Genomic DNA, 16,452 nt, shown 5'->3' with positions numbered 1-16,452 from the left:
GATCGTGTTAAAGGTGCAATCGCCATCCCCGAATTGCTCTTCAACAGTGGAAAGCAAAAAGGTGCTTGAAACATCAATGTAGGCCTGAACTGTGGTAGTGCCACGCAAATCAACAGGGACTGCAAGCGCCCTCCAGGAAAAACATGACATCACCGTAACAGCACAGCCTCCGAATTTTACTGCTCGCACTACACACGCTGGCAGATGTTTTCACCGAGCGTTCACCATTCCCACACCCTGGCATCGGATCGCCACATTATGTACCTCGATTCGTCACTCCATTCAACGTTTTTCCACTGTTCAGTCGTCCAATGTTTACGCTCCTTACACCAAGCAAGGCGTCGTTTGGCATTTACCGGGCGTGATTTGTGGCTTATGAGCAGCCGATCGACCAAGAAATTAAAGTTTTCTCACATCCCGCCTAACTGTCATAGTACTCGAAGTGGACCCAGATGCGGTTTGGAATTCCAGTGTGATGGTCTGGATAGATGTCTGCCTATTTCACAGTACGATCCTCTTTAGCTGTCGGCGGTCTCTGTCAGCCAAGAGTCGAGGTCGGCCTGTACGCTTTTGTGCTGAGCGTGTCCCTTCACGTTTCCACTTCACTGCCGCATCGCAAACAGTGGACCTAGGAGTGTACAGGAGTGTAGAAATCTCGCGTACAGACATATGACACAAGTGACGCCCAATCACCTGACTACGTTCGAAGTCTGTGAGTTCTACGGAGCACCCCATTCTGCTCTGACACGATGTCTAATGACTACTGAGGTCGCTGATATGGAGTACCTGGCAGTAGGTGGCAGCACAACGCACCTAATATTAAAAACGTATGGTTTTGGGAGTGTCCGAATACTTTTGACCACATAGTGTATATAGTCTCTGACAGAATTACAATGTCATCGGCGAACCTCAAAGTTTTTATTTCTTCTCCATGGATTTTAATACCTACTCCGAACTTTTCTTTTGTTTCCTTTACTGCTTGCTCAATACACAGATTGAATAGCATCGGGGAGAGGCTACAACCCTGTCTCACTCCCTTCCCAACCTTGTCTTGAAAGGAGGGTATAAGATGAACATCAACAAAAGCAAAACGAGGATAATGGAAAGTAGTCGAATTAAGTCGGGTGATGCTGAGGGAATTAGATTAGGAAATGAGACACTTAAAGTAGTAAACGAGTTTTGCTGTTTGGAGAACAAAATAACTGATGATGGTCGAAGCAGAGAGGATATAAAATGCAGACTGTCAATGGCAAGCAAAGCGTTTCTGAAGCAGAGAAATTTGTTATCATCGAGTATAGATTTAAGTGTCAGAAAGTCGTTCCTCAAGGTATTCGTGTGGAGTGTAGCCATGTATGGAAGTGAAAGTATGGTAGTTTGAACAAGAAGAGAATGGAAGCTTTCGAAATGTGGTGCTAGAGAAAATGCTGAAGGTTAGATAGATAGATCACATAACAAATGTGGCGGTATTGAATAGAATTGGGGAGAAGAGGAGTTCGTGACACAACTTAATAAGAAGAAGGGATCGGTTGGTAGGACATGTGTTGAGGCATCAAGGGATCACCAATTTAGTACTGGAGGGCAGTGTGGAGGGTAAAAGTCGTAGAGGGAGACCAAGAGATGAATACACTAAACAGATACAGAAGGATGTAGGCTGCAGTAGGTACTGGGAGATGAAGAAGCTTGCACAGGATAGAGTAGCATGAAGAGCTGCATCAAACTAGTCTCAGGACTGAAGACCACAACAACAACAGTGTATATAGTACCTATATGGTGTACCTGTAACAAGAGTTTTTGTGTCCACTGATATGTGACTAATTTCTCTACGTTTTGTAGTTTCAGCATGGTTCTCTACTGAAACCCTGGAGGTATTTACGAATAATCATGTACCGTAATGACGTAACATCCTAGTGTACTGTCACGGCGTCTGCGCTTTGTTTGAAAAGCGCTGATATTTTTCGTTTGGTTACAGGTATGAGCCAGTACCAGGAGCTGGCCGACCACGAGCGCTTCCCGGGCCTGGACCGCGAGACTGCGCGCCTCAACCACCACAGTGCGGGTGGCGGGGGCGGGTCGGCCCCGCGACGCGGGGGCGGCGGCCCGCCTCCGATGGCGGCGCCCCCAGGCGGCGGCTACCGGCACAGCTACGCCGAGGGCGCGCTGCCACTGCACCGCACCAACAGCTCCGTCTCCTCGGGTCGCGTAGGCCTCGCCGCCGTCCACCCTTACTGACGTCACGCATCGCAACAGCCGGAACCGACAGTCGCGTGTTGACCCGCTGGACCGCCCACGTCCTGAGAGATCCCACTTCGTTCTTCTCCAGTGGTGACTCGATCTACGATCACACAAGGAAGCAAGAGCATATGCAGCTGTCCAAGAACACTACCACGGTTTGAGTTAAGACAGTTTATGTTTCGAACACAGGTGCCCCGCAATTTTTATAAACATGTGTGAATCGTCGATACTTCATGTTGTACAAGACTGGCGCTCACAACTGGTGACCCAGTTTTAGGGAAGGATTTGTCATGTTGTTTCCACTGCTTGTATTTCATCTGAGTGCCATGTTAGCTAGTTGGCCATCGCGACGTTTTTAACTATATATCCTCCAGGCATTTATTTTCCTTTGCACATGCTTCATACAACTCATTTGACGACCTTTACTAGTGGTGCAGTTGTAACTTTCAGCGTCAGTTGCGATGGAAAGGTTATGGGGGACAGTTTGATTATATTGTGTGGGTCGATAACGCACAGAAAAATACTGTTTTCTACAGAAATGTACTTTTCGCAAACTTTTAAATGTATAGTTTTGAATTAGAAGAGCCACTGGCGAGAGAAACATTGCTAGAATATATGCGCAGGTATTCTAGCAAGTGTAAACAACGTTGTAATACGACGCATCCCTGCGACACCCCCACCCATCCCTCTGCACTGTCTCGTCAGCTGAGTGTTCTCTGCTCACTAGTAAAGCTTCGTGAGAAATGTTGTATGCATCTGGTGTTGCAACGTGCTCTTCATCAGAAACTCTGATACATCGAAAGAACTAGTTTCACGTGCTCTGGAAAATAGAGTCGTAAGAAATTTGAACTGTTCAGATGATGCATATCTAGCTGGTCATTGACGACAATGAACTAATGTGCGTTGGTATCTTTTTGTGAGGAGCTCTTACTGAAGAAAAATGTGATATTTGCTCAGTTTCTACCATTTTTCATCCTTGACTAGTGACCTTCACTCTGCCGAAGAGGTCACAGCAAGACAATGCCACAGCAAGACGAGACGCAAGAGACTTCATTGTATTAGCATTACTTTTACAGGAAAACACTTTCAAATTATCCCGGAAATATTTAGATGTTTCAGGAGATACCGATGGTGAAGTTAATTATACCTTCCCAGAGCAGCCAAGTTCATGCATCTCAATGTATTCTTTACAAAACATTTTGTAATTAACTCATGATGAACTCCGTCCTTATAGCAGAGAAAGAATGCGGTAGATCCCAAGAGCAGAACAGAGGAATAAATGTCAGCAAGTCGGGAAATTGTGTTAATTCTCGTTATTTTTTTCCACGTGCGACTATATCTAGTAGGTTTTCACTAGATCAATTACGGTATTTATGTAATTAAGTTTATAAAATTGTAATACATAAACAATATAATAGATTTTATTGTAATCAGCATTCAGCCTATCGAGAACTGTGATGTGACTGGTGAACCAAAATGTCTTGTTTGTCCTTATGTGACTTTCTCATATGTAGAAATTTAAAGCTCCCTCCAGAAGCCGCCAAATCTACGGCTATCACCAGCCCATTCAAATGTTTGTCGATAACAAAGACTAAACGAACATAGTTTATTACGCTAGGACTCTCTTAGGACGATAGACTGGTATGAATACTAAACCTAACAGCGTATTATATTCAAAATCCAACAACGAATACCCTGTAATATTATTAATGTTCAAAGCGTTCTCTGATGCTAAATCTTGCTCAAAATCTATTATATAGCTTCTGATTAATATTTTGATAATACCGCATACAGTCGAAGTGATACATTACCGTCTGTATGTATGTATATAAACAATTACTTACGGTTTTGCCAGAAATTAGGCTGCGTCTGGTATGAAATGGCGTGTTCGGCAGTTGCTACAATCGGCCTACACTGATAAAAAATAACTGAGCACCTGTTAGTAGCAGGCTTTTTAGGTGAATGATTTTTAATTGGATTTAATTAATAATGAGCCCGAGTTGCAGACAGTTTGCAACGACAAACTTCGTCACCATGTTTCAGGGGGAAAGTAAACTCTCCAATTCAAAAAGTTGCGCCTTCGGCAATAGTCACTTGTAGATGGGCATGTTTCCTAAAGTGACTTTCGCGACGAGAACGGTGTTGTTTCAAGGGCAACATCTTCGGTGATACGGTGACCAATGTGATCGGCCATCTGAAGGGGTGCTGAGATGGTTCCCAACCTCTATAGTATATGTTATTCCGAATGAGTCTCAGTTGACATGTTACGTTCAATGTGGTCGTTAATGTTTACATACTGTGTGATGATAAAAAAATTATAGGTGATCTGTTAAGAAATTTGTTTCATTGGTATCGCTTTTCGTTCCTTCACCCCTCTTGGTTTCTGGTACAGACATTGCAATTGTATTCATGAGTAGCAAGCTTCAAATGCCCTTCTGACAACCTAGTCCAATTTTTTCCGTTGTTTTTCTGAAGTTCTAAAGGCGAATTCTGGGATGGATCCACTTAGTGGACCGTTACATCTTCGTTCATCTGAGCTATTATTCTCTCGAATCACCCAGAAGAACCATTAAAGTGTAACTTCCCTTTCTTCTTTTCAATAGTTCAGCAGTGTTACTATTTCTAAGACCATTCTTCTGCATGAATCCAAAATTTTCGCGTCTGAAGTGCACTGGATTCTGCTTTTTTTGTTTATTTATTTTTATTTTGCGACGAGCTTTTCGGCACTGCTTCTCAGTTGATATTTCATACCATCGTGTGGCTGAATTCTTAGTCGGTTTTATATTTTTCCCTCTTGTCACCCACCACTTCTTTTAACTCTGACAGCCATCTTTTAATGTAGCAAATGCTCTAACATCGTTCAAAATCTACGTTAACCTGTGTTAACTTGTATGTACCCCTATAGCTGGTTAGATAAGTCAGTCCATAGAGCAGAGAAAAGCTAGGACATAGCACTCGCAATAGATGCTTTGTGCATTATGTGTAATACTAACAAGCGCTTCTTAGGACAACAGTGTACTTGCTGCACCGGCTCTGATTGTTTCACCTGCAACTGCGTAAAGAGTACACTCTCTTTCAGATAATCACATTTTAACTACGACGTTACTAAATCAAATTATCCAATATTTTTTCCATTGATACGTCTCAATAAACACAGGCGCTCCTTCCAGCTTCTAGGTTAAGAACTGGCCATCTATCCTACAGACAAAAATGGTAAACTGTTTACGTTTTAGCAATAGAAAATATAACTACTGGACTCTGTGTCGTGTTAGCTCATGAGAATTTTTAAAATGATGTGGCTATGACACTCGATTCATATTCGAGACGAGCGTAGGCCGAAATCTCCGTCCCGATTGAAGTTTCCCGTGATTCCTCCTGCACACTCTAAATGAATGCCGACTTGGTTCACTAAGTAAGAGCATTGCCTATCTCCTTAACTTATCCTCGTCGACCCCAACGTAGCGTTATTTTCGTGATATCTACGTTCTTCTGTCCACATAGACTTACTTTTTTCTGTTGTTTCTTATATTCTCAATTTTGATTTGCCTGTGGTGGGAAGTTCTTTTAAACATTAGGAGCAAGCGTGTAAATAAGCGATCATCTCGCTATTGCGTACCACACATTGTTTATAAACCAGCCTCTAAAAGCACATACCTTGCTTTGCCTGCGTTTGATTATTGGACAGCGAGGTATGGTATACAGTGGTGGGACTGACAGCTGAGTCACACGTTCTTTCGTCGTGCAATTTGACTTAACAGTTCGTAACAATGCCAATTGAACGAAGGTTTCCTCTTCTTAACGGAGATGTGTCGAAGGCGCTGAGTAGCTTAATGCCATCGAACCCGCGATGTCTGCAGTGAGGGTGGTAAAAGGGGCGAATGGGTAGCCCACCAGAGAGCGACTTCCCTTTGGATGTCGTACAAGCGTGGTGCCTTGTCGTCAACTCGGCTGCGAGCCAGGAAAAGCAGCGACCACGTCTCGCAGCTGACCTTCACGTCAAGGACGACCGCGTGTTGGTAACAATACGTCAGCTCCAGCCTCCAAAACCTGGAGCGCAGTTCTCGCATGGCTCCTGGAGTTTGCTCTCAAATTCACATCGCCACAGTTTAGATCTTGTTTGTTGAGTACAGCTGATGATTAGTAAAGTTTATTATCCAGAGGAAGAGGTTACGTTCTGGATATCCCCAGGTCGCAGCTGTCCCGTGATGCAATTGCGTAACGTGTCAACGAAAACATTTCGCTAGGAATTCAGGCTGCGGGTCTTTTCTGAAAATACGCATTCGAGGCTTCGGAAGAGACGTTATGCGTAAGGCACGTTGACGTCTGCTGTGCCTTGCGTAACAAAGAGTATCTTGTGATTTTTTTTAGTCACAGCTACAATAACGTATCGCCAGGCGCACACAAAATACTGCGACGGTGTATTAAATTTTGTCAAGTATTTTTTGCAGTAGAAAATCTTAATTTACTGCCGGACATCTTTTACTAAATGGTTTTGATGGCATCTCTGCGAATAACGTACATTTCTGATTTCCTTTTCTTGTATTTTTTGTCTTTCTTTCCACTCGAAAACTATTCGAGTAGCATAACTGTGGTGTATGCAGTGTAGATTATTCCCAGAAAAAGGTTAAGCCATAAAATGCTAGTTCCTTATCGATTTTCAACTGTTGATTTTGACTGTATTTGATTGTCGGAGTCATCGCTCATAATATTGGCTGTTGAGATAGTTCTTTATCACTGCAGCCCTTTATGGGTCTTTGTCTCCTCAACAAGCTGACTCCATACATATCTGTTCCCTGATTTATCCTTCCACCCTCAAATCTTCATCTCTGTAAGGTCAGCCAACACATTGTCCAGCCATCTTGCTCTTGGTCAGCACTACTTCTAGTGGAACACAATCTTCCTTTCGTTATTCTTTTTGGCATCCTGTCATCTGCTATCTTTTCCATATGTCCTAACCAGCGTATTCCTTGGAATTTAATATGTCTTCCTTTTTCTTTTCGTTGTATAAAATGGTGAACCTGGAAGCTGGAAACACCTCCATTCGCTGACGGTATGCCGACTGAAAAAACTGAAAAAAAGCGCTGTTAGTGTCATTCGTAGAAAAGGTGCAGTCTTCTGAAAGACAGTGCGTTTTCAATGGAGTTACACGTAAACTAAAGCGCCTCCATACAAAATCGTAGCCCTATTGACGGTTTTTACATACTCTTCCCTTCTTCTACTCTTCTTTTCAGTAAGCCACCTAATATAAATCAGATTATATACTTTAGAAGAGTAACGAAAGGTAAAAGTTAGGAGTGAAGGAGAATACATTTGAATTACGACCACAGTCACATCAGGAGGCCGCTGAGGTTCACCAGGTGTTAGACCAGACATAATACTACAATAATTTGAATCTCAATGAAATATTTCGTGGTTTCTGACGGGTCAGGAAGGGGCTGGTGCTCTTTTAACGATCTGGAGGTCACACAGTTTTGTGTTTGTTTCCTTCTCGTGAGTGTGTACTGAACCCATCTTTTTTGACCAAGTCCTGTTTTCGAGATATACTGCGTCTCACTCCTGAGAGTCGTCAAGCACATTTTCTCTGGTGTTTCGGCAGATATTTCCAATTTCGTTTCTGCGGTGTATATTTGGAGTCACCCCAAACAAATACCGCTCACCAAGTCTTTCGTGCCACGAAAAGTGCCCACGTAAAGCGTCACTTTCTTCCCGTTACGAATAAAATCATTTTTAAAGCAAAATTTTACGTGTGTATCCGATACAGCGGTCCCAAATTAGTCTAGTTCGATACTGGGTTAGCAAAATGTATTAACAAGGACAGTAAAATACGAGGAATAACCAGTACACCAACAGCGACTGAGCAGTACTGCTCCATAGCGGTAGCAGTGAGAGGGCTGGAGTACTGGTTTATTCCTTCTGTTTTATTGTCCACGTTGGTATCAGTTGGTAAGCCGAATATCGTACTATACTAATTCTTGATCGCTCTGTCCCATGGACACGTAAAATTCGTAGTTAAATATCATTTTACTCGTAACGGGAAAGAAACTGACGCTTTTCCTCGACAATAGAAGTCGCATGGAAGATGCGAGCAGTGTTTGATGAGGGTGACTCCAGTTACACATCGCAAAAACGAAATTGCCGGTATTTGCCGACAAGCTAGAGAAAATGTGCCTCATGTCTCTAGAGAGGAACACCCTATATATATGATAAACATTTATTTAGGTACTTCCTCCGGGGTGGTCTTAATGAAGCTGGTTTGACTTATTCATCCGACTAACGGGTTGCTATACGAGTACGCTGTGGCCGCTGGTAACAAATGATGATGGAATGAGATGCTATGATTTTAGACAAGAAATAACAAGAATGGTGAAAGTGAAAGACGGAGCAGACACATAGTCCTTTCTTCTGCAAGTAGTAACAAATGATCCGCATAGCCTGTCTCAGTGGAGGTGTTGAAATCCCTTGACAGCATCTGGACGTCCTTGCTAAACAGAGCCGGTATTATTCGTCGAACGTATGCGTGAAGGACCCCCAAGACAGGAGTTGTGCAGAAGGCTTAGTGTACGAAACCAACCAACAGACACGCAGGCTCTCAATGACTGCGTGCCTTTTGGAGAGCTTATGCACAGGGCTTTCTATCCGAAAGCGACCTTGGCGATCGTTCACTCGCTTGTCATGTACCGAGAGCTTAAGAACCCGTCGAGAAGGCTGGATTGTAACGTCCGACACTAGCGCCCTGTGTAGCAATTAGAAACCTATACGCCACCATCTATCCTCCCACCCCTACGGGTTCTAACGATGAAAACTTTTCTCCGTGACAACAGGTAAATTTAAGGATCGCGGAAAACGCTGCTGGAGCAGGATGCACGGCCAGTGGGGCAGAGTGCAGAAGCCGGCGAGAGGCCGTGCCGAGCTGTAGTGTTCCGTGCAGCGCCGTGGGCGGGCCGCGGCTGACATTTGGTGCTGCAGAAGGCCGCCGCACGTTCCGCAGGGCTGCACAAAGTGTTCGGCTTCCGCACCACGGAGGCCGCCTGCGCAGGCTTGCAGCACCGGCCACAGAAAGGAACGGGCCTAGCCCATCCCGTGCTGGGGTGCGGGAGCTACCCCGGATAGGTTAACTAGCTAATCCAGTTGAAATTTTCAACAACTTTTTGGAGTGTTAATTTTGCAGTTCTTTAGTGATGTAGTACCTTTGAGAATAAATTAATGCTTAGATTAGTCATGGATTGTGCACTGAGTATCTGGCAACCTCCCCCCCCCACCCCCCCTCCACCCCTGCCTCCACAGCATCACCGCGTAGGGCCGCTTATGTAAACCAGAATGCTGTAAACGGTAGTACACTGTCTTCTGATATCACCATCCGTCACATACTCATAAAAAATAAAAAAATAAATTAAAAAAAACGTTCATCTCATTTTCAGCTGTGCGGACTACAAGTTGGTTGATCGTTTTGTGCCTCCCCAGCTGAATAATGTGAATGATATTAAAACCACCTCAGCAGCTATTTCAGATGCTTTTATTACAGCGCTTCCGGTTTCGTACTAAAGCATCATCTTCAGCTGACAACGTGCCGGAGTAAAGTACCTAATCGCCGGACGAACATAGTATGGCCCTGCAGATACTGCTTACTGCACTTGTGGCAGACGGTCGGCATATTGGATCAGTCTGCTCACTACGCTGAAGCATTTGCTTTTCAGCTTTATCCTTGGTGATTAAACATTTTTGAGTCATGACACCGACGTATTTCTGCCACTTTGACACCTGAAGATGCTAATTTAGAACGAAACCCGTTGTGGCATAATAATCGCACCACAAATAGAAGCTGTGGTGGTGTTACTGATCACAAGTTACACGTAGGAAGATGTAGCAAATATAGTTGAGAAAGAAATCTTCAGGCTTGCAGCACTACCTAGGACGTATTAAGGCATATACACACTAATCCAACGAAGACATACGAACGACAGCCAATGGATCCGGCCGAACATTGCCCGCCAGCGCACTGTCTTTCCATTTGTCATCTCCTCATCAAACCTAGCGATTGGCGCCGAGGGTTCGGTCACATGGAATCGTATTTGAAGCGGTTGCTTGTCGTTCGTTGGTCTAGTCTGTAACCGCCTTTAACGGTGAACGAATGAACGAGCGGACATCTACAGCGAATGTGGATAGAGCACTTGCCGTGTAACGTGGCCGACAGGCAGAAATACTTATTTGTTTCAGGATTGCCCAGCTTCGGACTAGACGATCGCTCCACAGCGTAATACGAATTCAAAGAAGTGTTGCAAGTTCATAGGCTACTGCCCCATGTTACTCCCCGAAGGGTGAAAAACAGTAATCGAAAAGACGTTAACTGGCACGAAAATTGTTTTTGAATTATGTCAAATACAGTACCAAAAAGCCACAGCTTGCATTATTGTCTGTTGTGCACTAAATAATTAATAGTGAAAGGTTGGAATTCAACGAAAAGAGCAACATCCAGAATTAAAGATTTTACTTTAACAAAGCTTCCGAAGCGTACAGTCTACAAATAATTTGTTTTGCGTACTGTCAATGTATCGCCTCTTTTACCTATGCTACTGTATGTTAAGTCGAAAAATATCTTGTTGCGTTATGATTCGGAGTCCACGATAATCTGTAGATCGCGTTATAATCGGCTTGGTCGGAGGAAGGCATATGATCTCCAATGGGAGGGACCATATCTATTACAGTACTATGGTGTTCAAACCTTTTGGTTGCTGAGAATTGTTTCATTCACCCTGAATTTCTGCTGTTGCTTGCTGGCACATCATTTCTGTTACTGCTATGCTATTCAAGCACAAGGCAGTGGAAGTACTCCTTACACTGTAATAAAGCAGTCTACTTGTTCATATCTTAAACATCTTTTTTGATAGTGCTACATCTTCACAGTAACCATTCTTTTCTTTCAGTCATTTTCCCTTAGTCACATTCAAATTATATCCTGAGCTTTCAGATCCACAGAACTTCCCTAATGTACCTATTTAACTAGTTTTTTAAGTGAAAAAAGTTATGCTAAGGTTTCCTTCCACACACCCACCCACCCACCCACACACACACACACACACACACACACACACACACACACAAATGACACAATTATAATTCTCTACCTTTTTGCTATTACAGCGCAGTGTGAGGAAGTTTGCCCCGTGGACCAATTCGTCGTTTCACCTGGAAACTAGATTTTCCTTATGATTCTTAAAAACTAGCAATAGTTCATTGCGAATGTCACATAAATCAGTAATGCTTTGCGTGCTAACGGGCATAGCCACTGTTGCTCCTCCGCTAAATTACACTGGCATTCATTGGCATTTGCCGCAGTCTATTTGTTGCCAACTATCAGAAGTCCGAGAGTCTTGTAAGTACGTATAACGGTAGCCTGACTGGTAAATACATCTCCGGCGGCCTTCAAGGACGTCCGTAACCGCGCCAGGGAAACGCTCCAACAAGAAATACCAACTAACGGTCTGCACGTGCAATAAAACTGCTCCCTGCCGTCGCCACCTCGCATCAGCAACACGTGACACTACCATATGTGATTGTAGGCCTGTCTTAAAAAACGTGCACGCAAAATTACACTGTTAGAAGTATGTGTTTATTATAGGCGTAGAAAAATCATCGGTGTGATATCAAGGTAATGTCTCATTAAATGAGTGATTACTTGTTAAAAAATCGCTGCTACACGTGCAACCCGATTTCGAGAGACATATGTGATTTCATCTCTAGAAATGTCTTCTGAACGTGAAAAATGTCGTCTCACACCACAGTCTAGGTTGAGTCTCGAACTGTTTCTTCCCTGCAAAACTGACTGCGTGAGCTAGTTAAGAGGTGAGAGAGAAGCAAAAGCTTTTCACCTGCAACAGGTCTATGCTTAACAAGGGGCTATGATTTCAGAATAAGATTCAGGTTGTTGCAAACTCGCTCTTCCTTTCTGTTTTTTTCGTTCTTTCTATCTTCCTTTGATCCTTTCTTTTTCTTTCTGTTTTCTTCTAATAGAATAAGACATACAAGTATGTTCTCAAAGGTATTCGTTACATATGTGCTTTTACAACTTTTCTTTGCTTTGAAACTTCCTAGCAGATTAAAACCGTGTGCCGGACCGAGACTCGAACTCGGGACCTTTGCCTTGCGCGGGCAAGTGCTCTACCAACTGGGCTACCCAAGCACGACTCACGCCCCGTCCTCACAGCTTTAATTCCGCCAGTACTTCGTCTCCTACCTTTCTTTCTTTGCTTTGTTTGAAAGTTTCCTGCCTTTCTGTATGCTATATCCTTCTCATGCTATCTCGTGCTAATCTTTTTAAGACTGCACATCATACAAGTTGCCATAACTGATAATGTACTATACGTATTTTAATGTTTTACTACTTCTACACAACTTTAACTGTTTGCAAGTGCCTAGTGCCTTTTCTTCAAGTCAGGATTTACTAGAGATTTCTCAATAACTGATAGTTGTATATTTGTCCAGGAAAGAAAGGAATCGGTTTCCGTAGCCTGCAACAATCTCCCTCTTATGCAACCCTGCTGTTTCACGTAAAATTTCTGTGTAACGCAGTTATTTTACATCTTCTATTGCATCTAGCCTAATTTCGACATTTAGTAAGCCGCTGAACTCCTTTCTGACTCTCTTCATCACTTTCGTCTGTTTCATTTATTCTTGCCCAAAATCAGGCTCTCTATTCCATTCATCAGTTCATAAAAGTTTTCCTTGCTTTTCCCGTGCCACATTTATTCTTTTTCTGAAATTTTCTTTGGGCTTCTACATTCCTACACTTATGTACAAGTTAAATCACGCTGACTCTAATATTTAACTTTAGTTCATATCTATCTGAACTTGTTGTTTTCGTTGATTTTAAATTTTATTTGCATCAGTTATACTGAAGTGAACACGTCATCACAAACATCCACTTTCAAAATTCTTCCGCAGTAACCTGTTCTTAACTACAGCGTCTTGAACAGTTCCCTCAAAGAAGAAATCAGAGTTCCGCTACATGTACTGCAAAAGCGGAGTCATTTTGTGAAAGATTTAATGCGTGTGACTTAAGCCCTATTACTGCACTCAAAGGAAGAGAAGCAGAGAATCTCCCTTGGAACGAACTTTCCCCTTTGCGTTGAGGAAGTGAGAAAGAAAATTGATCGAACAACAACGTGTTGGGTGAACACTATTTTATATTGACGTGCGAGTGCTGTTATTGTGCGCCAGTGAGAAAATCCGTGAAAATTCCCCTCCGAAAAAGGAAGATGTTTGCGTCAGTGTGAGGCTGAGCAAAAGCGAATTCCGAGAAGTGTGATGCTCGCCGAACGGTGATCCGGGACGGGAGGGTGCGGCAAGTGCGAGAAGCCCGCTCGGCTGCTCGTAGGGGAAAGTAGGTCTCGGCCAATCACGTGTGAGTCTTACGCACGCCGACCAATAGGAGCCGCGGTACGGCTCGGTAGCTCTTCCGGCGGGGAGGAAAGCCGAGCTCTGGGCACTCACTCGTCTGAACAGGACCTGACTAGGCGAAGAAATTCTGATGAGTTTAATTTCTGTGCTCTGGTTTCGTAAGACAAAATTATCGCCACAAGGAGACTGCTGCGTTGACCACATCCCACTCACACACAAACGTCAAATGCTGCCGACGACCCAGTGCGCCTCGGGCAAGTATACTGGCTGATGTAAGACTTTACTATCGCCAAGAAAGAAGACAGTATTACTCCCCTTCAGTTCTCCGTGTACATCGGTTTTTGTTATGCCAACTTTATGAGCCTCGCAAGAAGTTAGTATGTTTAAACTTTGACCATCCAAATAATGTTATGAAATATTGAAGTACTATGTCTTCGACACTGCTGAACTGTTTGGAAATCTCGGCTTAGTTTTTGATTTCCCATGTTGTTCTTGTACCACATTCTCCCTGTCACTTAACAGAGTGTCCTTAACGAAACCATTAACCAAGCTTTAGGTTTCATGTTAGTGAGGGAAGTGATTGATCTGTAGGCAAGACATGAGATAAAACTGGAACCTTTTTAACATTTTCGAGAGTATAAGAGGTGACGGAATACTGGAGGTTGAGTACCATCTTCTCGTACAAGGTTTTCAGTACACTCATGGAACTCATTGCAAAAACTGTCTCGAATTAAAGGAGATGTGTTTCTCAGCATTTAACTTCCCACTCGCCTGATAAATAAAATTAGTACGAAAATTGAAATAGCTGTTGTGGTCTGATGTATGTAAGAATTAAAGGTATCCTCAAAATATTCAACAGTGCTGAAACGCTTACATAAGGTAAGATGCAAGATATGATTTACTCCCGTTACAGTGTAGAAAGCAAAAATCAAGTATAAAAGAAACGCAGAGTTATTTGCAACCCCTACTCATTCTTTCAACCTTTCAAAAATTGTCAAGTTAATTTAGCGATGTACAGTACTTTAATTTTTTACACGACAGGCTATAAATCAACATCGCTCAAAAGGCCAGAAGTTCCAAAGCAGATAGCAGCTGCCTTACATGCCAGGAAAAGCGAAAAAGAATCCTATTCCCTCTTGGCATAAATAAATAGTAGGATTTCTGAAGCTACGCTGTTTCGAAGCATTCGAAATTAATTTGCGATAGCTTACGCGTAGGTGAAATAAACGTGAGGTATGCGGGAGGCGTTGAAGTACTCCCACAGAAGTTATTCTTGCATTCAGCGTCAGTTTTCTATGAGGTTATTGAAGAGGCGTAGTCAACGAAATCGAATGTATATGTCAATATTTTGCTCTTTGACATAATTTAACACACTACATTTCGTATGATATCCGTAATTTATATATGTCACTGTGGTGTATATTTTGTATATAAATAAAAGTATAAAATGTAACATCTTCTTAGAAGTAATAAAACGTTGTTTAATTTCCATTTTCCCAGATTTGCATAAGCAGTGTGTGATTTCTGTGAACTTTGGAAATAAGTGATATTTGTAATGCCAACTATACTATTTTGTGAATAATGACATTTAAATAAAGATATTTTTAAAATCAGTTGCCTGTTATTAGTGTACACCGATGACCCAAAACATTATAACCAACTGTGTAACGGCGTGTTTCCCCAGTCCCCAAACACAGTGCAACAGAGACTCTGCCTGGCATGGATTCTAAAAGTCCTAGAAAGACATGATTCACATGGTTCTGAGCACTATGGAGCTTAACATCTGAGGTCCCCCAGGAGTTAGAACTACTTGAACCTAACTAACCTAAGAACATCACACACACCCATGTTCGAGGCTCGATTCGAACCTGCGACCGTAGCGGTAGCGCGGTTCCGGACTGAAGCGCCTAGAACCGCTCAGCCACAGAGCCCGGCTCCTTGAAAGGATTCCAGAAGTATGCGGCACCAGGTGTCAACGCACAGACCAAGCAATTCTCGCAAATTACGGGATGGTGGTTTCTGGGCACACAGCTGGCACACGATATGTGTTCCACGGGTACAGATCGGGCACATTTCCTGGCCAATACATCAGTGTGAGTTCACTATAATGCCTCTCACTGTAGGACGACTCTGACTTTTCAAAATGTACAGTCATTCAGTCTGGAACCGCGCGGTTGTTACGGTCGCAGGTTCGAATCCTGCCTCAGACTTGTATGTGTGTGATGTCCTTAGGTTGGTTAGGTTTAAGTAGTTCTAAGTTATGGGGGACTGCTGACCTCAGATGTTAAGTCCCATAGTGCTCAGAGCCATTTGAACCATTTGAACATGGACATTTATCTTGCTGGAAGATGTCATCACCGTGTGGGGAGACTTCAAGCTTGAAGCGATGCCAGCTGATCCGCAATAATGAAACTTCCTGGCAGATTAAAACTGTGTGCCCGGTTCGCAGGAGAGCTTCTGTTAAAGTTTGGAACGTAGGAGACGAGATACTGGCAGAAGTAAAGCTGTGAGGAGCGGCCGTGAGTCGTGTTTCGGTAGCTCAGATGGCAGAGCACTTGAACGCGAAAGGCAAAGGTCCCGAGTTCGAGTCTCGGTCGGACACACAGTTTTAATCTGACAGGAAGTTTCATATCAGCGCACACTCCGCTACAAAGTGAAAATCTCATTCTGGGAACATCACCCAGGCTGTGGCCAAGCCATGTCTCCGCAGTATCCTTTCTTTCAGGAGTGCTAGCTCTGCAAGGTTCGCAGGAGAGCTTCTGTGAAGTTTGGAAGGTAGGAGACGGATATTGGCAGAGGTAAAGCTGTGAGTACCGGGCGTGAGTC

The 16,452-nt window shown here is 43.3% G+C and overlaps 1 protein-coding gene across 1 annotated transcript in view; it reads left to right on the top strand.

Annotated features, from left to right (window-relative positions):
* Positions 1-15,239, top strand: part of LOC126284230 (trithorax group protein osa) — a 447,090-nt gene extending 431,851 nt beyond the window's left edge. The window contains exon 9 of the mRNA XM_049983008.1: positions 1,970-15,239. Coding sequence (XP_049838965.1) covers positions 1,970-2,229 — 260 coding nt within the window. The 3' untranslated portion in view covers positions 2,230-15,239. The remainder of the gene's footprint in view (positions 1-1,969) is intronic.
* Positions 15,240-16,452: the final 1,213 nt, after the last annotated feature.

This window comes from Schistocerca gregaria, chromosome 8, assembly GCF_023897955.1.
Source record: "Schistocerca gregaria isolate iqSchGreg1 chromosome 8, iqSchGreg1.2, whole genome shotgun sequence".
NCBI lineage: Eukaryota > Metazoa > Arthropoda > Insecta > Orthoptera > Acrididae > Schistocerca > Schistocerca gregaria.
Note: the sequence above shows the minus strand (reverse complement) of the source record. Positions and strands in the feature narration are given on the sequence as shown.